Raw genomic sequence first — 23,634 nt, 5'->3', positions numbered from 1 at the left:
GTGAAGGGCAGCTCCAAGCGTATCTTTCACAGATACTGAATCTTTGGTCTCCAAGGTGGCTGACTATCTTAAAATGGAGACAGGTGAGCCCTCGCCTGTAGGAGTCACTATTGTAGACAGAAGGCAAATGAACTCCTCCGCCTTTTGCTCCAATAAGTGCCTCCTGCATCCTCACCTGATGCTACTCTGCCTCTCCCTCGCTCTTAATGTTCCCTTCCAAGCTACTTACCATCCTGAATTGGAAATATATTGCCACTCCTTCACTGTCACCAGGTTAAACTCCTGGGATTCTCTCCCTACCTGCAGCACATAGGCTGCAACGGTTCAAGAAGGCAGGCAAAAGTGAGGACTGCAGATGCTGGAGATCAGAGTCAAGATTAGATTGGTACTGAAAAAGCACAGCAGGTCAGGCAGCATCCGAGGAGCAGGAAAATTGACGTTTCGGGCAAAAGTCCTTCATCGGTTCAAGAAGGCAGCTTACCATTACATCCTCAAGGGGCAACTAGGGACTGGCAATAAATGGTGGCCCAGCCAGCGATGCTTATGTCCCATGAATGAATAGAAATAACTTATAATAATGTTGAATTAACAGCGTGGATGATATAGCAGCTCAACTGAATCATTGTTCACTTCTTCATATCTGCTTGGGAGCGCTTGATGTGCACAAATTGATTTCTTGTTTCATATATCACAAAGCTATCGACATGTCAAAGGTACTTCATTGTTGCAAAGTGCTTTGGAATGCCTTGTGGGTATGACAACAGCTGGAAAACATGTCATTCTTTCTGTTTTGTTTTGTCTATTTTTAATGGTCCACAACGTTAGTTCAGCATGGGCCAGAGCCTCAAGCTACTAATCTTTGGTCAGAGGCCATACCAAACGTGAAACAGCAGAAACTTGATTTTGCACATTTATTCATTAGTCTTTCAGCACACGAATTCATTTGTGACTGTTTTTCTACTCAGGCTCCCTATGTAGCCAAACCTTACTTTGACGTATACATGTTGTCCCAACCAACGAAGGGCTGATGCGTAGAACTTGAGCCTGATCCTCATAATCTGCTCAGAAACACACATGACAAAGATGCAACTTAAAACTAACACAGTTTCACTCTGCGGCTCCATCTTGGACTACACATATTTTCTAACCAACCTATTCAGAGATATGAAGCAGATAGGACTTGAACTTGGGTTTCCTGACAGAGAGGCAGGGACATCACCACAAGAGCCCACATCTTAGAGTACAAGCGAGTTCCCACTCATTGGACCCAATGAAACAGATAGTACACTATTAACAGGCACTGATGGATTTCTGAAAGTCTAAGAAACGCAATGAACATGTACTCGGCTGAAAACTGTATTCCTTTCCTGGAGTGATAAATCAATGTAACCATCAATTTGTCTCTTCCAAAGAGTTCCTTAGTGAGCTGGAGCGACACTGAAAAGTCAGCGTATTTGAGATGGCTTCCTGTTAAATAAACATCCTCCGGATTCACACAGTCATGCATGGTAAAACAACCGATTGAGTATTTTCCATTTACCACCTCTTACCACGCACGTGTGTTCACATACACAGACATGCGCACATGTTTGATTTGTACCTTCATACCCATCAGATCCTGAGGACTCTTGACAGGATAGATTTGGAAAGATGGTCCCTCTTGTGTGAGAACCTAGAACGAGAGGACACTGCTTAAAAATAGGATTTACCCATTTCGGACAGAGATGAGGAGATTTATTTTTCTCATACAGGATCTTTGGAAATCTTTTCTTTAAAAAGGTGGCGACAGCAGAGTCTGAATATTTTCGAAAGAAGAGCTAGATAGATTCTTGATAAGCAAGAGGGGTAGACTGGAGTGCGAAGTAATCAGATCCACCGTGATCTTATTGAAGTGCAGAATAGGCTTGAGGGGCCAAATGGCCTACTTTTGCTCCCAATTCTAAGATGCATCATGTTCTCACATGTCATTGTGTATATTTTCACCCACATTCACATGTTCCTTTTCTGGCCACTGGCAGGTCCCTGGCCAATGGGTCTGTCTGTAATGAATTCTAATCATTGTATAGGTTTAAAATAGTGAACAGACAATTACCATGCTCCTGGACGTGGAGCTGCTACTTAGTACAGGCTTTAGCTCTGCCCTTATTGTCCCCTCCCTTATATCTCCACCTATTTCCAACAGAAAGCCAGCACAGAAAGGCTTGATATAACTCACTGCATAAGAACCTCAGGCAAAATTCACTTTGAAACTGATAATGTATCAGTTCCATAACAACATGCTCTGTGCAGTCGCAGCTGCCAATGACTGAAAACATAGCATAAAACATAAGGCCCAATAAGCCATCCAGCACTTGCACTCGTCCACTTTCTAGCAACTGGTAGTGGTTTGAGTAGCTGTTCTTTTTTATTTTAGTCAGTGGTTACTGCACAGCGTGGGCGTGATGTCAAGAGGCAGCAACTAATAGCATGAAAAATATGGAGGGTTCAAAACAACTGAATTCAAGTTACAAGTGCACCCAAGATAAGTGAAAGAAAGGAAGTTGCACTTCCTATATTTATCTGTCTTTTTCTATATTAAGGACAAGCCACATCCTCTATTAGTACAGAGAAATAAAGCAAGTATGGCAGTTTCTGGAGCTCGAGCGTTAATATAAAACCACATGCCTGACAATAGAGCAGAAAACCACTGGACAGCCTACCAAAGTGGGTGGGATGAAACACTTGGAACAAAATACACAGCCATAGGACAGGTACTGTACTGTAGTCCATCAGAGTTTACTTACTTGGCAAGGTGAATATTTGGGTTTCAGTCGATGAGTTAAAAGACCATCAAACAGAGTCAAATCTGCCTTAGTTAAAAATAAAATGCTGCAGTGCCAAAACTCACACAATTCGTTTTTAGCAGCGAAAGTGTTGAAAAGTTTATATCGAGTTGCTAGGGCTGGCCTGTTTACATCAGTTGTTCTGAACAGGCAGCAAAACAAAAATAATTAGTAAATACATGCGTTCAAATGGTCCCTTTCACTATCGTGCAATTCTCAAAAGCACTTCATGAGCGTTGAAATGTTTTTGAGTGTGGGGTAACTAATAAGGTAGCCATGTAAGCTTGTAAAATGTATCATTCAGGCAATTTTCATGTACTACTGGATATTGTTTGTCATGAATCCTTTCACTCATCCCCTCGGGTTACCATTAGCTGCCATCCACATCCCACAGGTAAAGCTTTGAAATGTTTCCAACCACTTTCATTACAACTGAACTGGCCTATCTTGGAGTGGGATGCCTGCCCACAACTTGAATGACGATCAAGTACCAAAGGGAAGATTTCTTCATGCTGCCTGCATTGGGTGTTCATCAGCTCCAGAATTATTGCCATCTAGTTAGTCTCTCATACGGTTCTTTTAGCTCAGATAAAATATAATTTTTCCAACACTTATTTCTCCTATCACAGCCCTTTAATACCCCAACAACTAAAATTGTCTGTTTTATACCCTATAATTCACATGGACATCTGTCCCTTTAGCTCTCTCCTTAAAGACTTGAAGCCCATTTGTCAATGCAAGCGCTCCCATCGAAGCACCTCCATTCAGCACCTTATCTTTTTCATTAAATCCCATCCCAACAATAATAATCTATACATATGTACAACCCTTAATGTCATGAAATGTCCCAAACCATTTCACAGAAACATTATTAATGAAAATATGACTCCAGACCATATTAGGATGAACAAAGCTTGGTCAAAGAGATAGTTTTGTAGATTATCTGAAAGGGGGAAGCTATGGTATAGAGACAGAGAGATTTAGTGAGGAAATTGCAGATGGATTTGGGCTAGATAGAGAAGATACAGACACATGATTGGAGCAATTAAAATTGAGAATACTCAAGAGGTGAGACTTAGAGAAGTGCAGATATCTTGGAGAACTGCATTTGTCTGCAGGAGATAGGAACGGGTGAGACAATGAATGGATTGGAAGAATTTTTTTAAAATTTGAGTTGTTCCTTCGCTGTGGAGGACAGTTGAGGCAGGATTACATACAGATTATGACAGAGTTTTGGATGGCCTTAATCTCACAATGAGATAAAACTGGGCGTCTTCAGCATCGATATGGAAGCAGATGTTTTGTTTACAGAAGATGACACTATGGACAGCATTCAAATGAGAAATAGGAAGAAATTAGGGATAGATCTCTGTGGAAATCTCTGTGGTAACCATGTGGAAGGGTGTAGAGATGCATGTGATGCCATGTGTGACACTGCTAAAAACTGCTTTGGTTCATTGACTCAAGCAAATTGATTGTTGAATTCAAACACAAAGTTCTGAAAAAGTTAGACTCTCATTTGTGAAGTGACACACATTCACAGACTTTGAAGAGGAAAGACATTTTACAGATAGGCAGTAATTTTCAGCCATGCTGGTTCACGTTTTGAGAGAAGTGATCATGACAGATTTGGAGGGAACTGTTTACAGTGTTAGTGAGCATCAGCAGCCACATGTGGAAGAATGGTAGCTTATAGGAGAGTGATGGTCCAGGAAAAGAACTTTTCAAACAGGAGGAAAGCTTTAGAAATCACCTCATAGGTTCATTTTCCCTGTCATATTGCTTGTTGCTAACACAGGCATAAGGACTAACACAATTGGTATCACACTTGTAAATAAGACACTTCAGATTGTCAATGCGCAAAATCCTTTTGAAAAATTGGTGCGAGTTTCAAATGTGCAGACAATGACAAGAAGTGGGAAACTGATAAAACTTCAGGAGCAAAAGAGATAGTTATAGCCTGAAGATTCTCAAACAGAGATAAGATGGAGAGCTTATGGCAATTTTGAAAGTGATCATTGTCATGGTCAGACAGCATGAAAAGAAACCCCAAATACATCCTATATTCTGCATTGTATTTTTGTTTTAAGTTCTGTATATTTTTAAAATGGGCATTATAAAATAGCTGAGGCTCACCATATGGTCATTATTTTTTCAGAAGATTTTGAACTCCATTGTATTATATAGACATTCCACCTAAATTTGTCAAAAAAGTGGGTCAAATATTTTTGTGGCTAGTTGATGTTCATGTATCTTGGTGGCTAGCTTTCTGGCTGTTTGTCCAATGTAGTGTTTGTTACAGTTTCTGGCCACATAAAGTCATGAGGATGAGGAAGGACACCACGCTGACTGGGACAACACATCCATCCTAGGATAAGCCAAACAGAGACACACGCGAGAATTCCTAGAAGCATGGCATTCCAACTGGAACTCAATCAACAAATACATTGACTTGGAGCCCATTTACCACCCTCTGAGAAAAAGAACAGGAAATGACATCATCACAGAAAATGACATCACCAACCCAAGGAAACCCAAGCATATAAATAGAAAGCGGGCTATACCACCAGTGCTTCATCCAGAGGTTCACTGAAGACATTACCTAGTATAGTGACAAAACATCCAAAAACGCACCTTCCAGCTCAGTGAGCAAACTCTCATCCAGAATTTTGGCATTTATTGCAAAAGGAATAGAATGAAAAAGTAAGGAAATGTTGTTGCAATTGCACAAGACATTTGTGAGATTGCATCAGGGTCATTAGGTATCTTCAAGACTGAGTATTAGACAGATTATTAATCAGCAAAGGAATCAAAGGTTATGGGGAGAAGGGAAGTTGAGGATTATCAGATCAGTTATCAGCTAAATAGTGGAGTAGTTCAATAGGCCAACAGTCTACTTCTGTCCCTGTGACTAAGGGCTTATGGCCATATGGTCTGATGAAAAGGCACACACAAGGGAAAACATCCTTTTCAAATTGACCTTGTTACAGCCACCAAGAGAGGAAGTTAATACTAAAAGGGAGACAGTTCACTCCTCCTCACCCAGAACCGTGACAATTTTCAGTAAACTGGTGAACTTTGCCCAGCAACTAACCACAAGCATAACAGAGCAAATTTATTAATAGGAATCGTGGGGAGGCAGGAAACACTCCACTGGATGGAGTTATATTTGGCACATGGGAAGATAGTTGTGGTTTTTGGAGGTTATTTATTTCAGCTCCAGGACATTGTGCAGGAATTCTTGAGGGTAGTTCCTAGGCCCAACCATCTTCAGCTGCTTCATCAGGGACCTTCCCTCCATCATAAGGTCAGAGGTGGGAATGCTCGCTGATGATTGCACAACGTTCAGCACCATTCACAATTCCTCAGATACAGAAGCAAAACTTGCCCATATGCAGCAAGGCCTGGATGATATCCAGGTTTGAGTTGATAAGTGCCAAGTAACTTTCATGCAACACAAGTGCTAGGCAATCTCCAACAAGAGAGATTCAACCCCTGCCATTCAATGGTATCACCATCACTGAATTTTCCCACTAAGACTGGTGGTATAGTAGACAGTGAAGCAAGTTACCTGGGTATGAAAGAGATCTTGATCAACTGGACCAGTGGGCTGAGGAATGGCAAATGGAGTTTAATTTAGATAAATGCAAGGTCTTGCATTTTGGTAAAGCAATCCAGGACAGGCTTACACATTGAAAGGCAGCGCCCTAGGGAGTGTTATAGAACAAAGAGATCCAGGGGTACAGGCTTGACCTCCTTGAAAAGGGAGACACAGGTAGACAGAGCGGTGAAGAAGGCTTTTAGCATGCTAGCTTTCATCAGTTCTACTGAGTAGTTCCAGCTTTCACCAGTTGCACAAGACAATAGTGAGGTCACATTTTGCGTGCAATTCTGGCCACCCTACCACAGAAAGGATCTTATTAAACTAGAAAGAGTACAGAAAGGATTTACTGGGCTGCTACCTGGACTGGAAGGTTTGTGTTGTAGGGAGAGGTTGGATAGGCTGGAACTCTTTTGCCTGGAGTGTAGAACTCTGAGGGCTGACCTCATAGAGGTGTACAAAATCATTAGGGGCAGAGTTAAGATAGATAGCAGACAGCTTTTCACCATTGTAGGAGAGTCTAAACCTAAAGGGCAGAAGTTGAAGGTGATAGGGGAGAGATACTAAAGGGCACAGGGAGGACAGTTTTTTTTTCACATAAAGAGTGGTGAGTGTCTAGAGCAAGCTGCCAGAGACAGTGGTGAAAAGCAAGTACAATGTTGTCATTTAAGAAACATTTAGTCAGATACACGGATGGAATAGGTATGATTAGATTACTTACAGTGTGGAAACAGGCCCTTCGGCCCAACAAGTGCACACCGACCCGCCACCCACCCTACATAACACTATGGGCAATTTAGCATGGCCAATTCACCTGACCTGCACATCTTTAGACATGGAAGGAAACTGGAGTACCAGGAGGAAACCCACACAGCCACGGGGAGAATGCGCAAACTCCACACAGTCAGTCGCCTGAGGCGGGAATTGAACCCAGGTCTCTGGCGCTGCGAGGCAGCAGTGCTAACCACCGTGCCACCCACGAATGGAGGGATGTGGATCAACACAAGCAAATGGGACTAGTTTAAATTGTGAAAAGGGGGCAGCTTGAACAAGTTGGGCTGAAGGGCCTGTAATCTTCCTGTAGACCTGTATGACTCTTCCACTGAGCAGAAACTGAACTGACTGGATTCACCATATAATCACAGTGCCTTAAAGAGCCGGTCAGAGGCTGGGAATTCTTCAGTGAGTAACTTACCTCCTGCATCCCTAAAGCTTGTCCACCATCCAAAGTCAGGAGTGTGATGGAGTACTCCCCATTTGCCTAAATGGGTGCTGCTCCAACAGCACTCAAGAAGCTTGACACCATCCAGGTCAAAGCAGCCTGTTTAATAGGCACTTCATCCACCCCCTTCAACATTCACTCCCTTCACCACTGACAGGAGCAGTGCGCACCATCTACTAAATGCACTTCAGTGACTCCTCAAGCCTAACACATATTCACATATGAGATCTTCATAGTTCTCAAGAAAGGACTGGAAGGTATCAGTTGTGTCAAACTTAAAGATTTGACACAGAGGTGTCCTTTGTCTGGGATTTGAATCACCGTACCATGATAATGGGATCATAGATTCATAGAGTCCCACAGCACGGAGACAGGCTCTTCAATACAAACTGGTCCGTGCCAACAAAAATGTCCAGCCATGCTCACCCCATTTCCCTGCACTTCACCCACACACTTCTAAACATTTCCTATCCATGTATTTGTCCAACTGTCTTTTAAATGTTGTTAATATACCTGCCTCAATCACTTCCTCTGGCAGTTCATTCCATATGCGTATCACCCTCTATGTTAAAAAGTTGCCCCTCAGGTTCTCTTTTCTTCTTTCCCCTCCAATTTTTAAACTGATGCCCTCTAGCCCTCAATTCCCCAACTCTAGCAAACAGACTGAGTGCATTCACTCTAGCCAGGCCTTTCATGTTCTTATATACGTCTATAAGATCTCCCTTCAGTCTCCTACACTCTAAAGATAAAAGTCCTTGTTTTTCCAACCTCTCCCTATAACTCAGACCCTTGAATCCTGGCAACATCCTTGTAAATGTCTTATGAACTCTTTCAAGTTTAATAACACCCTTCCTATAGCAAAGTGGCCAAAACTGAACACAATACATTAAGTACGGCCTCACCAACATCCTGTATAACTGCAACATACTCTTGGGGTGTCGTTTCAAACTTTGTTTTTCTAACTGTGTTCCATATATGGGTATTTCTTGTAAAATGACTTTCTGTCCTGTTGTAAGAGGAACTCTGCTGCCTCATGTGACTGAATGTCAGTGAATAACCACCACTTTGGCTAACCTAAAATAAAAACGAGCCGATCAGGACAAATTTCACTCTGAGATATTACATGTAGGGACATCAGATAGGAATCTAAAACTTGCTTAGGCCAAAGTACTGAGGGCCCTTAGCAGTGCCCTTACCAATGACATTGATGAACATTAGGGTGGCATTGTGGCTCAGTGGTTAGCACTGCTGCCTCACAGTCCCAGGTTCAATTCTGGCTTCCTGTGACTGTCTGCATGGAGCTTGCACATTCTCCCTGTGTCTGTGTGGGTTTCCTCTGGGTGCTCCGGTTTTCTTCCACAGTCCAAAGATATGCAGGTCAGGTGAATTGACCATGCTAAATTGCCCATAGTGTTAGGTGTGTTAGTCAGAGGGAAATGGAACTGGGTGGGTTACTCTTCGGAGGGTCGGTATGGACTTGTTGGGCCGAAGGGCCTGTTTCCACACTGTAGGGAATCTAATCATCTTCAAACGTTGCACAAGAACAGTTAACATGCAAAGTTCCTGCTTCATCAAGTGAGGTTAGCCACGACCCAGTGATGGAACTTTGCAAACTCCAGACTGACATTTCAGTGGAGCGCTGAGGAACCGCTGCACTGTCGGAGCTGCTATCTTCTTTGTATGTTAAACCTAATTCCTGCCTGCCCTCACAAATGGATTTAAAACTTCCCAAGGTACTACACCAAACAACCATGGGCAGCCCTTCCCTAAAACCCATTATTGTTCTGCTGCATGTGGGAGCCTTCTGTACACAAGCTGGCTGCTTCATTTCTAAGAACGGTAACCCCAATGTTTTGGGTAAAAAGCTCATTGGGATATACCATAGAGGCATTGAATCATAGACCCATACAGCATAGATATAGGCCCTTTGGCCCATCGTGTCTATCCTGACCAACAAGCACTAATTATACTAATCCCATTTACCTGCACTTGGCCCATAGCCTACTGTGCCCTGGTATTTTAATGCTCATTCTTAAATGTTGTGAGAGTACCAGCCTCCACCAGCCTTTCAGGCATCATGTTCCATATTTCTCTCTAGGTGAAAATAATTTTTCTCAGATCTCCTCTCAACCACTTACTCTTCACCTTAAATTTACTCCCTCTGGTCTTAGGCATGACTGCAATGAGGAAGAGATTCTCACAGTTCCCTCTGTCTCTGCCTCTCATAATTTTGCAGGCAGGTAGTTCTTCTATAACACAATGGTTGTGTTATTTTGCAACCCCACGTTATAGAAAAATCGCACTTTAGAAACAGAGCTTAAAGTGCTGACTATGTGATCGTGTTCTTGCTTTAGAAACAATGTCGCCGATACGTCAATTGCATTACAGTGAATTTGCACTAACGAATGCATGTTATAGCAGAACGGCCTGTACCCGCTAAGCCACTTCTGCTCCAAGAAAAACAAACCTAGCCTATCCAGTCTCTCCTCGTAACTGAGATTTTTCATCCCAGGCAACATCGTGGTGAATCTCCTCTGCATCCTCTCCAGTGCAAACACAACCTTCCGAAAATATGGTGACCAGAACTGCACACAATATTCCATCTCTGGTTTAACCAATGGTTTATAAAGTGGTAACAAGATTGTCTTGTTCCTTTATCCTATGCCCCGGCTAATGAAGGCAAGCATCCAAGATGCTTTCTTCACACCTGCCTACCTGTGCTGACACCTTCAAGGATTTATGTAGTGATACACCAAGGTCCCTTTGTTCCTCAGTATTCCCTAGGAAGCCACCATTCATTGAGTATATCCTTCCCTTATTGCTTCCTAAATGCACTACCTCACACTCATCAGGATTAAACACCGTCTGCCATTGCTCTATCCAATTTACGAGCTGATCACAATCAGACCATAGACTGAGACCGTCCTGCTCACTACCAACAGCACCAACAATTTTCATGTCATCTGCAAACATGCGACTTATACCTTCCACATTTGCAACCAAATGAGTTGTTAAGGTGCATAACAAACAGGTGCATTGCTGGTCACAGGTTTCCAATCACAAAGCCATGTCTCCAATATCATCTTTTGCCTTCTATTTGTAAGACAACTCGGACCCAGTTTGCTCTAACCTTTTGGACCAGCCTTCCATGTGGGACTTTGTCAAAGGTCTTATTGAAGTCCATGTAACTGACATAAACTGCACTACCCTCATCAATATATTTCGTCAAAAATCTCAATTAAATTAGACAGATAGGATCTCCTTCTAATAAATCAATGCTGACAATCCCTGATTAACCCCTGTCTTCCCAAGTATTGATGAACCAAATCCCTCAGAATATTTTCCAATAATTTCCCTTCCTCTGATGTCAGACTAACTGGCCTGTAAGTGCCTGATCTTTCCCTTTTTAAACAAAAGAACCACCATGTGTTGAGTTCATGGGACACACTATAAATTCATAGAGTCATACTGGTCCTTTGCCCCACACTGATCCATGCTGACCAAAATGTCCGTCCACACATTAACTTAAACTCCTTTTTTTTTCATAGATGTTAATTGCACAGATGAAGACTATTCAATCCATACTTCCATGCTGTTGCCATCGTTCTGAAGGCTAAGGCATGACAAGTGAATCCTTAAATATAACTCGGGCAACATGGTGGCTCAGTGGTTAGCACTGCTGCCTCACAGTGCCAGAGACCTGGGTTCAATTCCACCCTCAGGCAACTGTCTGTGTGGAGTTTGTACATTCACCCCGTGTCTGTGTGGGTTTCCTCCGGGTGCTCCGGTTTCCTCCCACAGTCCAAAGATGTGCAGGTCAGGTGAACTGGCCATGCTAAATTGTCCATAGTGATCAGGGATAAGTAGTCAGGGGCAATGAAAGTAGTAGGGAAATTGGTCTGGGTTGAGGGTTATTGTGGACTTGCTGGGCCTAGTGCCCTGTTTCCACACTGTAGGGATTCTAGGTAGTGTAATGGAGGTTTTTGCTCAACCACTCAGTGAGTACTGCACTCCCACCGCCCTCTCTGTGACAAGAAATTCTCCTCAACTCTCATCCATCTCTTACTTAAATCTGTGCCCCTTGTTACTGAGCCTCTCTCACTGGAAGAGGTGCCTTCCCATACACCCCTTCTGTGCTCCTCCATAATCTTATACCCCTCTACCCTTCTCAACCTTCACTGCTGCAAGGAAAACATGCTGAATTTATCCAATCTTTTATTGCGTTTCAGACCCTCCAGTCCACGCAGTATTCCTGTAAATCTCCTCTATACCATCTCCAGTGCAGTCACACCCGCTTATAATGCAGTGAGCAGAACTATATGCAATACCTCTAACTGTTGTTGAACCAGTGTTCCAGACAGATCTAGCATAATGTCCCTATTCCTGCACTCAATGCCTCAACTAATAAATGCAAGTGTCTTCTTAACCACCTTATCTGCCAGTCCTGCTATATTCAGGATCTGTAGATCTGCACACCAAGGTCTTCATTCAGAGTGTAATCCCTTTCCTGTTCGCCCGCCCTACATGCTTTACCACGTAAATTCTTCATTTCTGTTCTGCACAGCTGACCAATCCATTGATATCCTCCTGTGCATGATGATTTCCTCATCACTATTTAGCCCCTACCAAACCCTGAGTCATTCCTGAACTCTTGTCCCTTATAATTCTAATAACTTCCTGACTTGACTGACTGAGCAGTAATGTCCTGGCCTATCCCTGCTTCCTGTATTAAATAATGGAACAACGTTAACAGTCATCCAGTTCTCTGGCACCTCATCTGTGTTTGGGAGAAGATTTGTAGCTCAGATGCTCATTGTTGTGGTTCTGTTCGCTGAGCTGGGAATTTGTGTTGCAGACATTTTGTCCCCTGTCTAGGTGACATCCTCAGTGCTTGGGAGCCTCCTGTGAAGCGCTTCAGTGATCTTTTCTCCGGCATTTGTAATGGTTTGTATCTGCCACTTCCGGTTGTCAGTTCCAGCTGTCCGCTGCAGTAGCCGGTATATTGGGTCCAGGTCGATGTGCTTATTGATTGAATCTGTGGATGAGTGCCATGCCTCTAGGAATTCCCTGGCTGTTCTCTGTTTGGCTTGTCCTATAATAGTAGTGTTGTCCCAGTTGAACTCATGTTGCTTGTCATCTGAGTGTGTGGCTGCTAAGGATAGCTGGTCGTGTTATTTCGTGGCTAGTTGGTGTTCGTGGATGCGGACCGTTAGCTGTCTTCCTGTTTGTCCTATGTAGTGTTTTGTGCAGTCCTTGCATGGGATTTTGTACACTACATTGGTTTTGCTCATCTGGGTATCGGGTCCTTCGTCCTGGTCAGTTGTTGTCTGAGAGTGGCTGTTGGTTTGTGTGCTGTTATGAATCCTAGTGGTCATAGTAGTCTGGCTGTCAGTTCAGAAATGTTTTTGATGTATGGTAATGTGGCTAGTCCTTTGGGTTGCTGCATGTCCTCGTTCTGTTGTCTTTCCCTCAGGCATCTGTTGATGAGATATCGCGGGTATCCATTTTTGGCGAATACATTGTATAGGTGTTCTTCTTCCTTTTTTTGCAGTTCTGGTGTACTGCAGTGTGTTGTGGCCCTTCTGAACAGTGTCTTGATGCCACTTCTTTTTGTGTGTGTTGGGGTGGTTGCTTTCATAGTTCAGGACTTGGTCTGTGTGTGTGGCTTTCCTGTATACTTTTGTGGTGAATTCTCCGTTTGGTTTTCGCTGTACCATCATGTCTAGGAATGGGAGCTGGTTGTCCTTTGCTTCCTCTCTCGTGAATCGGATTCCTGTGAGTGTGGCGTTGATGATCCAGTGTGTGTTCTCTATTTCTGTGTTTTAATGATTACAAAGGTGTCATCCACATATCTGACCCAGAGTTTGGGTTGAATTTGCGGTAAGACTGTTTGTTCTAACCTTTGCATTACTGCTTCTGCTATGAGTCCAGAGATGGGTGAGCCCATGGGTGTGCCGTTGATTTGTTTATATATTTGGTTGTTGAATGTGAAGTGTCTTGTAAGGCACAGGTCCAGTAGTTTGAGTATGCCGTCTTTGTTGATAGGTTCACCGTCCTGTTGTCTGTTCTGTATGTCCAGTAGGTTGGCTATTGTTTCTCTGGATAGGGTTTTGTCGATAGAGGTGAACAGTGCTGTTACATCGAATGAGACCATAGTTTCTTCCTTGTCTATGTGTATATTTCTGATGATGTCCATGAATTCCTGTGTTGACTGTATAGAGTGTCTCAATCCGCTGATCAGGTGTTTCAGTTTCTGCTGTAGTTCTTTAGCCAGTTTGTGTGATGGTGTCCCTGGTAGTGATACTATGGGTCTGAGTGGGATGTCTGGTTTGTGCACTTTAGATAGTCCATAGAATCTAGGAGTGTTATTGATTTCAGGTTTCATTCTCTGTAGGTCAAACCTGGTTATCTGTCTGTTTTTTGTAGGTTCCTCAGTGTGTTGTTTATCCTATTGGTGAGCTGTGGGGTGGGGTCAAACTCCCTCTTTTGGTAGGTATTGGTATCTGCAAGTAGTTGTTGCGCTTTTTGGATGTACTCTGCTTTGTCCAGGATGGCCGTCATTCTGCCTTTGTCTGCTGGTAGTATGATTATGTTCTTATTGTTTCTTAGTGATTTTAGTGCTTCCCTCTCCTTGGTATGATGTTATGTGTTTGTCTTTTCCTTGTTATCAGGGGTCCGATACTTTGTCTCACTGTTTGTTGTGTCTCTTCTGTCAGTCAATTGTTTCTGAGTATGCATTCTAGTGCTGCTAGGAAGTCTGCTATCTTGGCGTCCCTGTGGTTGTAGTTGAGTCCCTTGGCCAGTATTGTTCTTTCCGTGTCTGTGAACTTTCTGTAGGAGAGGTCTCTAACCCACGAGTGTGTTGTGTTTGCATGAGCAAAACCAATGTAGTGTACAAAATCCCATGCAAGGACTGCACAAAACACTACATAGGACAAACAGGAAGACAGTTAACAACCCGCATCCATGAACACCAACTAGCCACGAAATAACATGACCAGATATCCTTAGTAGCCACACACTCAGATGACAAGCAACATGAGTTCGACTGGGACAACACTACTATTATAGGACAAGCCAAACAGAGAACAGCCAGGGAATTCCTAGAGCATGGCGCTCATCCACAGATTCAATCAATAAGTACGTCGACCTGGACCCAATATATCGGCTACTGCAGCGGACAGCTGGAACTGACAACCGGAAGCGGCAGATACTAATCACTATAAATGCCGAAGGAAATATCACAGAAGCGCTTCACAGGAGGCTCCCAAGCACTGAGGATGTCACCTATACAGGGGACAAAACGTCTGCAACACAAACTCCCAGCTCGGCAAACAGAACCACAACAACCTCATCTGTGGCCACACAGTATTTGAAAAATCCCTTGGTTTCTCCTTACTTAGCTCCCTCAACAGCCTGGAGTCTACAACTCATCTAGGCCAGTGGATTTAAGGCTGTTAAACCCACTTGTGCCTCTTCTGTCTCTATATTCATTTCTTTTAATATTTCACAGTGCTGCATTGTGATGTCTATAGCTATGCCACCTTTTCCATTGTGAAAACAGGTACAAAATATTCATTGAGGACTGTGCCCATGACTTCCAAGTTCACATGCAGATTACCTCTATAGTGCCAAATAGGGCCTAGTTACTCTCTTGTTCTTAGAATCAAAGAGGTAAAAACAATAACTGCAGATGCTGGAAACCAGATTCTGGATTAGAACAGTGCTGGAAAAGCACAGCAGTTCAGGCAGCATCCGAGGAGCAGGAAAATTGACATTTCGGGCAAAGGCCTCTATTCCTGATGAAGGGCTTTTGCCCAAAACGTTGATTTTCCTGCTCCTCAGATGCTGCCTGAACTGCTGTGCTTTTCCAGCACTGCTCTAATCCAAAACTTAGAATCAAAGAGTGATACAACTCAAGGTCCTTTGACCCAATCTGCCCATGCTGGTCAAAAACATCACTGAACTATCCTAATCCCATTCCCAGCACTTGGTCCATAGCCTTGTATGCCTGGATAGCACACATGCACTCTGAAATGTTATGAGGGTTTCTGCCTTTCCCACCCTTACAGGCAGTGAGTTCCAGATACCTACCACCTTCTGAGTGAAAAGGTTCTCCCTCATCTCCTCTAAACCTTCTGCCCTTTACTTGATTCCTCCATCAAGTTTATTCCTGTCTACCGTGTCTATGTCCCTCATAATTTTATATCTTTCACGCATGTTCCCTCTCAATTTCCTCTGCTCTAGTGAAAACAAACCCAATCTGTCCAACCTTGCTTTGTAACTGAAATTTTCCGGCTCAGGAGACACCCTGGTAAAGCTCCTCAGCACTCTCTCCACTCTTGTCATATCAATCTTACAATGTCGGTTCCACTGAAAGCTGGAGCTGTGGCTCAGCCAACCTTTTATACAGTTATGTCTATACCTGCATTGTCCTTTCCCATCGTGAAGCCAGTCTTAATAAAGTTTTAAAAGCCTGTTTACAAAGAAAATTACAGGACAGGAACAGGCCCTTCGGCCCACCGGGATTGTGCCAACACATGATGCCTTTCTCGACTGAAAACCTTTATTCCACCTACCAATGATTTCTCATGTACTCATTTGGCTTCCCCGATTTCCTTTTTAAGTTCCGTCCTGCACATTATGCGCTGTCAAGGGTCCTCCAAGACTCTCCAACTGGAGCTTTAGTTATCTGCCATGAGCTTGTCCTTTTCTCTTTACCTTAAACTTGACATCCCTTGACATCCAAGGTTCATGTGGTCTTGGTCTAACCCTCAGACTGCACGGGAACACATTTGTCCTGCACTCTCATTACTTCCTCCCGCTGCTCTGACACACTTATATTTCCAAATATCTGCTCCCAAATATCTGCTTGGAACAAATCATATCTTCATAATATTAGCTTTTCCCCAGCTTAGAGCTTTTACTATCAAACAGATACTTGCGACAACGCAATGTTTTCAGCAATGTCATTGCTTCTGCTTTTGCCTACTCTGATCTAGAACAGCCAACAACAAACAGCAAAATCTAATATCATTACTTTCTATTTACAAGCTACACTCTGTACAGACTCGATTTCATACTATGAGCACCACCTGCTGGTCTGACCGACCTACAACAACGCAGCCCAGCTTCTCACGCAAAGCAACAGCAAATAAAAACAGATCTAAATTTCAGATTTAACAGCGCCAATGAAGAATCCCCACCTGAAATCTCTCCACTCAGATATTCATCGTATTTTTTCAGTTTCGATATGTCGAGTGGGCACATCACCCCTCGCATCGTTCACAGTTTGTCTGGATCCAAAGCACTGCAGCAATTGACCCAAGTGCTAATATCCCTCAGTTTGCAAACAGTTCACACATTTAAATGACACATACACACACATCGCTTTGAAGAACTCATTTGAACTCAAGTGAGGAAACATTTGTTTCACTCAGAGGCATGTGATTATTTGGAATTCCCTTCCTCAAAGGGCAATGGTTACAAAATCATTAAATATCTGTAAGGCAGAATTAAATAGGTTCTTGATTACCAAGTCAAAAATTGCATGACACCAGGTTATAGGCCAACAAATAAACTTGTTATAGTCTCTGCCCTCCTACTGCCCCTGGACCACGACCTCATCTCCCATCAACCAAACTATCATCTCCCAAACTGTCCACAACCACATCACCTCCTGGAATCTCCCATCCACAGCCTCCAACCTCATAATCCTGTCAACCACACTACCCAGTTCTACCTCTTATCCTAAATTCACAAAGCTGACTGTCCCCTGCTCCTGCCCCACAGAACCTACCTCCTCATACCTTGACACCGTCCTGTCCCCCTTCATTCAGGAAGTCCCCACAGACATTCGGGACACTACCCACACCCTCCACGGACTTTCGGTTCCCTGATCCCAATGCCTCATCTTCACCATGGACATCCAGTCCCTATACATGTCCATCCACCATGGTGAAGGCCTCCAAGCCGTCTGTTTTTTCCTCTCCCACTTACCCAACCAGTAACCCTCCAGCAATACATTCATTCCATTGGTGGAACTGGTCCTTATCCTCAACACCTTCTCCTTGGAATCCTCCCACTTCCTTCAGACCAAAGGGATAGCCATGAACACCTGCATTGGCTCCAGCTATGCCTGTCTCTTCATTGGGTATGTGAAACAATCCATCTTCCACAGTTATACCAGCACCACCGTTTCCTCTGCTACATCGATGACTGCATCAGCGCCACCTCGTGCTCTCACAAGGAGGTTGAACAGTTCATTAACACCTTCCACCCTGACCTCAATTTCACCCGGATCATTTCAGACACTGCCCTCCCCTTCCTGAACCTCTCCATCTCCATTTCCAGTGACCAACTCAACACAGACATCAACTTCAAACTCACCAACTCCCACAGCTACCTGGATTGCACTTCCTCCCAACCCCTCCAGCAAAACGTTATCCCTTACTCCCAATTCCTCCGGCTCCACTGTATCTGCACCCATGAAGATCAATTCCATTCCTAAACATCCCAGATGGCCTCAAGGACCGCAATGTCCCCTCCAAAGTGGGCAACAATGCCATCCAGCGCATCTCCTCCACTGCCTACACCACTGCCCTAAAAGCCCACCCCTCCAACAGCAACAAGGATAGAACCCACCATCCCTCTCCCACCCCCCCCCATCCTACTCTTCACCTTCCATCCTACCAATCTCTGGATACAACGCATCACCCTCCGCCATTCCTGCCACCTACAGTTAGACCCCACCCCCAGAGATATATTTCGCTCCCAACCCCTTTCAACATTCCATAAATACCATTCCCTCTATACGCCCACCCATCACCAACCCACCCTGTACTCCTGGCACCTTCCCCTGCCACTGCAAAATGGGTAAAACCTGCACCCACACCTGGCCCCAACGATCCTTCCATATCTGGCAAAAGTCTTCCTGCTTCTCTAAATACCTCACCTACTGCTTCTGTTGTTCTCGATGTGGTCTCCTGTACATTGGGGAGATAGGATGCCAACTTGCAGAACATTTCAGGGAACATCTCTAGGACACCCACATTAAATAAGCCTACTGCCCTGTGGCCAATCACTTCAACTTCCCCTTCCACTCTGCCAAGGACATGCAAATCCTGGGACTCCAACACCATCAAATCCTAGCCACCTGATGACTGGAGGAAGGACACCTCATCTTCCACCTTGGGACCCTCCAACCACATGGGATCAATGTTGATTTCAACAGCTTCCTCATCTTCCCTTCCCCCCCCAACCTTATCCCAGATCCAATCCTCCAACTCGGCACTGCTCTTTTGAACTATCCCACCTGCCATCTTCCTTCTCACCCATCTTCTCCACTCTCCACTCTGACCTATCACCATCGCTCCATATCTGTGTCCAACTATCGTCTTCCCAGCTACCTTCAACCACACCTATCCCCCTTCTATTTATTAAATCTCACCCCCCTTAAGCCACCCCCACATTCCTGATGAAGAGTCTATGCTCAAAACGTCAACTCTTTGGCTCCTCAGATACTCCCTGACTGGCTGTGCTTCTCTAGCACCACACGATTTGAGTGTAACCTGATGATTTTTTACTTTGTCCAACACCGGTACCTCCAAATCTTGATTACCAGGAAAAGTTATCAGGGATGTACAGGTAAGTGCTACTGTTGCCAGAGCTCTACTGAACCAGTGTCTGCTTTCTCATTCGAGAGAAAGAGGGATCGCCATGCCTCAGGGAAAGGGAAGGGTTAAGAGGGAGCCCAGTTGCTGATGGGAATTACATCCACACCATCTGCAATGCAAACCAGCCATCCAGCGAAATGAACTAACTGACCCCATCGCAGTATGTAAGGATGGAGAGTTCAGTATAACAATATCGGAGTAAGCTCGAAGTGTTGAGTGGCCGGATTTTGGTCATATGCCCAGATGTTGTTCATTTGGAGTGCTGGTGCAGACTCAATAAACCACATCGCCTGTTTCTTCACTATTTCTGTGATTCTGCATTCAATAAGGGAAAGCTTTAGATCTTTGTGATTTACAGTACACTACAGCGATAGAGAGGAACATTATACAAGTGAACTTTAACGTTGATTGACAGTGTTGTGGGGAAAAATCACCAGTCTCAGAGTCAGAATCTGGATTCGATGACAGAGTTTATTGTACTAAGAAACCAGAGCTCCAGGCAGAGAGAGCGAGATGGCTGTCAGCTGTGGGCTTCTCTCACCCTCGGAGCACATGTCACAATATTTTATACATTTCATGGTATAATGGTCCAGATATCAAATCTTTGTACAGCATGGCTCGTTTACAGAAAACATTTCAGCGTCATTGTCAGTTTCAGAGGAATGTTGCAGAGTCATTGTCAGTTTCAGCAGCTACACAGAAGTTCATTGCTGCAGTAATTGGTCATGATCATTCTTCCCGAGGAGGAAGATTGTTTTCCATTGCTGCAAATCTAAGGTATTAACACTCATATACAAGCAGTCTCAAGTAGTTAACATTTCTATTGAAGGTGGTGGCTGGATTCAGACACTTCGGCAGGCAGTAGACATTACTGATGTGTATTCTCTCTCCCACCCACCTTAAACTAATTATCTATGTTCTGTGTCTACTATGCTGGTATCCTGTTAGCCTCAGGCAGTATCTGTGTATGCTTCACTGTACTTTCCCATGTAATGGCTCAGTGACCATCTTGTGTGCTAAGTGACCAACTTATGGTTCAGCGGCCATCTTGTGTCTGTGTGCCCTTTGTCAGCATGCCCTGTGTCAACTCCCACTTCAACAGACAAACAGAGGAACAAACTGCATCAAATTGCTGCAAAATCTATACCAGAGAGGCCAGTAAGTAATGAAAGTGGTTCACTGATCAGGTTTCTCTTCCATTCTGTTATCTACTTTGACTTGGTGTCCACTTATCCGACTACGGATCTGAGAAACTAACTTAGAGATCGGGAGAGAAGAGAAATGGACAGCATCAGACCAATCCAGCAACTAACTCTGTCACTGGTTAATTCTTAAATTCAAGTATGTTTCCTTTTCAGAAAGATATAAAACAACTTAAAATGATATCTAATTTAATACACAAAGCCAGCAGTTAAATGCTCCACTAAGAGATTAGCTGGACACATTGGAATTGACACAGTGTCAACAAACCATCCAGACTAATTAAGGCTCATCTGGAGACAGATTAACCAACAGATGCTCAACCTATTTTTCTAAGCCTGTTCAGTGATGTTATTACGCACTTAGAGTCATAGAGTTTGACAGCATGGAAACAGACCCATCATTCCAACATGTCCATACCAAAAAGATATCCTAAATTATTTTAGCTTCATTTGCCAGCATTTGGCCCATATCCCTCTAAACCCTTCGTACTCATATACACATCCAGATGCCCTTTAAATGCTGTAATTGTACCAGCCTCAACCACTTCCTATTCCACACACACACCACCCTCTGCATGAAAAGATCACCCCTTAGGTCCCTTTTAAATCTTTCCCCTCTCACTTTACCATCATGTAAACAATAGCTAATTTGTTCTGGTTGAGGTAAAATAGGTTTTCTCATCATGATGACTCTCTCACCAGCTGTCCCAGATACAATCCGGCCAAAATGTTCTTCAGGATTTGGTCAGTTCAGTTATGAACGTACTACTGGGCTCTTCATTAGTGATAGGCATGGAAATCCTCCACCCAGAGCTCAGTCTAACTCCTTACTGAGCCATTGCCTTTGGTGGGTCTCTTATGTTGCTGGGAAGAAATCTAGCCAGGGATTCTGATTGAGGAACACTGTTGGTTCTGATCAAGTCTGGCTAGTCTGTGGGTCAGCTTCCACAATTCACAAGCACGTGCCAAGGTGGTTGGAGATGTGGAGTGTGAAATGAAGAGTACATACGAATGGTCGTTTACTATCATTTCTCCCTGGAACATGGAGATTGCTAGCAAAGCCAAAATTTATTGCCCATCCTTACTGTCCCTTGAGAAGAGGGTAGTGCACCTCCTTCCAAAATCACTGGTGTCCGTGTTGTGAAGACACACCCACAATTCCTTGTGATGGAGCGAACGCCAGCAGTTTGACCCAGTTGTAGTCACAGTGATATATTTTAAACTCCACTCTGCATGCCGAGAAAAGAGCTTTATGGGATTGACTTGGTTCATCATGCCTTTGTCTTTACTGATCCCACGATTCCTAGTGGATGGGTCAATCCAGCTTTTGCCTTTGTGTGGTCGTTTGATTCAATTGAGTGGCTTAAGAGGAATGCAGATTTCTGTGAGGGCAGCATCAAAGATCAGGTTACAGATGACAGATTTCCTTCTGTGAACAACACTAGTGAACCAGTGAATTAGAATCCACTACTTTTATTCAGAGTAATATTCCAGAGTTATCTAATTAACTGGAATTTGAACTGACTCTGTAATACAAGCCACTGGATGTTTCACCCAGTCACACAGCAGTGTGGAAATGTGTTGCTGGAAAAGCGCAGCAGGTCAGGCAGCATCCAAGCAACAGGAAATTTGCCGTTTCGGGCATAAGCCCTTCATCAGGAAACGTCGAATTTGCCCGAAACATCGAATTTCCTGTTCGTTGGATGCTGCCTGACCTGCTTCACTTTTCCAGCAATACATTTTCAGCTCTGATACTCCAGCATCTGCAGACCTCACTTTCTCCACACAACAGTGTGCCCTTGTGTAGTTTGATAATGATGGTAGAGTGTGACTGTGGGCAGGTTTGTATACAGCAGACCTGGAGGGGCTGTTTGAGCTGTATATGGAGTGCGATCTGATATAACCTAGCTGTGCAGGTCTGTAATGTAGGAATGCCTGACAAACTGTTGGAATTGTGACTGTAAGAATATCTGAGGCATGCATACAATGAGATGACTGGAGCATTCTTGAGGAGTGTGGAGTGCGACTTTGGGAATGGTGTGAAATGGGACCCGGATGGGTGTGGGGTTAGGCTATAGGAGGAGCTGGGACATGAGTGGAGTACGAGTGTTGCTTTTGTTATAGTGGACTGTGGTGCCCCCTGCTGCCATCATGTTATATTGGTTTGTTATGCCTACCACCAGATAATGGTGCCTCAGATGAATATGCTGCCACCATTCTTTCTTGCTGTTGTTAGCCTGAACTGCTAATACCATGTGGGGAAGGTTACCCAGACAACATCTTAGACAGAAGATGGGCTCAATTTTGATGAAGAGTTAATAGATTTGATATAAATTACTTCTAGAAAGTTCTACTAAACGGAGATTGCCTCAAGAGGCAATCAGGCTCAGTTTCAGTCAGTTCACTTTATTCCATCAGCTATGTGCTGATAACATTAAGAAAAATCACTGAACACAACTCTGGGGTGACCGTAGCGAATCATAGAGTACATTGAGCAAACTTTGCACAGTTGAATTCAAGATGCTAGTTAGCTCCTCCCAGGATCAGTCCTTCATATCGTGATGGACTGAGCTTGTGTGGTGATGCCAGTTCACCCTTACGGGTAGAAACTATCTTACACTTGAGCTATAGCTGCGAGAGTTAGGAGTGGATCTATAGGAATAGCCAGAGCTGCCTGCAGCAGGGGAGTGGAAGAGTTGCTGAGAGTTGTAGCACAGGAATATATGAGGACCAGAGGGAAGGAAGTTGGAGGCAGAAGTATCTAAGGAGTACAAGAGAAGCACTTGGACATGAATATAAAAACAGGAATGTACTTCTGAGGCTTTATAAGGCTCTGGTCAGACCACATTTAGAGTATTGTGTGCAGTTTTGAGCCCCATGTCTCAGGAAGGATGTACTGGCCCTGGAACAGGTTCACAAGAATGGTCCCAGGAATGAAAAGCTTAACACATGAGGACTCTGAAACGATACTCTATTCAGTTTAGAAGGACGAGGAGATAGCAAATTGAAACTTACAGTATACTGAATGGCTTAGACAGAGTGGATGTTGGGAAGATGTTTCCATTCTGAAAATGTGTTGCTGGTTAAAGCACAGCAGGTCAGGCAGCATCCA

At 43.9% G+C, this 23,634-nt stretch overlaps 1 protein-coding gene across 3 annotated transcripts in view; it reads right to left on the bottom strand.

Moving 5' to 3' along the window:
- LOC132820444 (interferon-inducible GTPase 1-like) overlaps positions 1-23,634 on the bottom strand; it is a 38,174-nt gene that overhangs the window by 3,471 nt on the left and 11,069 nt on the right. The window contains exon 4 of one of the 3 annotated variants that reach the window (XM_060832584.1): positions 21,602-21,963. The exons of 1 other annotated variant lie outside the window; for it this stretch is intronic. In XM_060832584.1, coding sequence (XP_060688567.1) covers positions 21,873-21,963 — 91 coding nt within the window. In that variant the 3' untranslated portion in view covers positions 21,602-21,872. Of the gene's footprint in view, positions 1-21,601; positions 21,964-23,634 lie in introns of those variants that run through there. One more of the 3 variants, XM_060832586.1, reaches the window with a different exon arrangement.

The sequence above is a fragment of the Hemiscyllium ocellatum genome, chromosome 11 (assembly GCF_020745735.1).
Source record: "Hemiscyllium ocellatum isolate sHemOce1 chromosome 11, sHemOce1.pat.X.cur, whole genome shotgun sequence".
NCBI classification, from domain to species: domain Eukaryota; kingdom Metazoa; phylum Chordata; class Chondrichthyes; order Orectolobiformes; family Hemiscylliidae; genus Hemiscyllium; species Hemiscyllium ocellatum.
The sequence above is the reverse complement of the archived record's forward strand: the minus strand, read 5'-3'. Positions and strand labels throughout refer to the sequence as shown.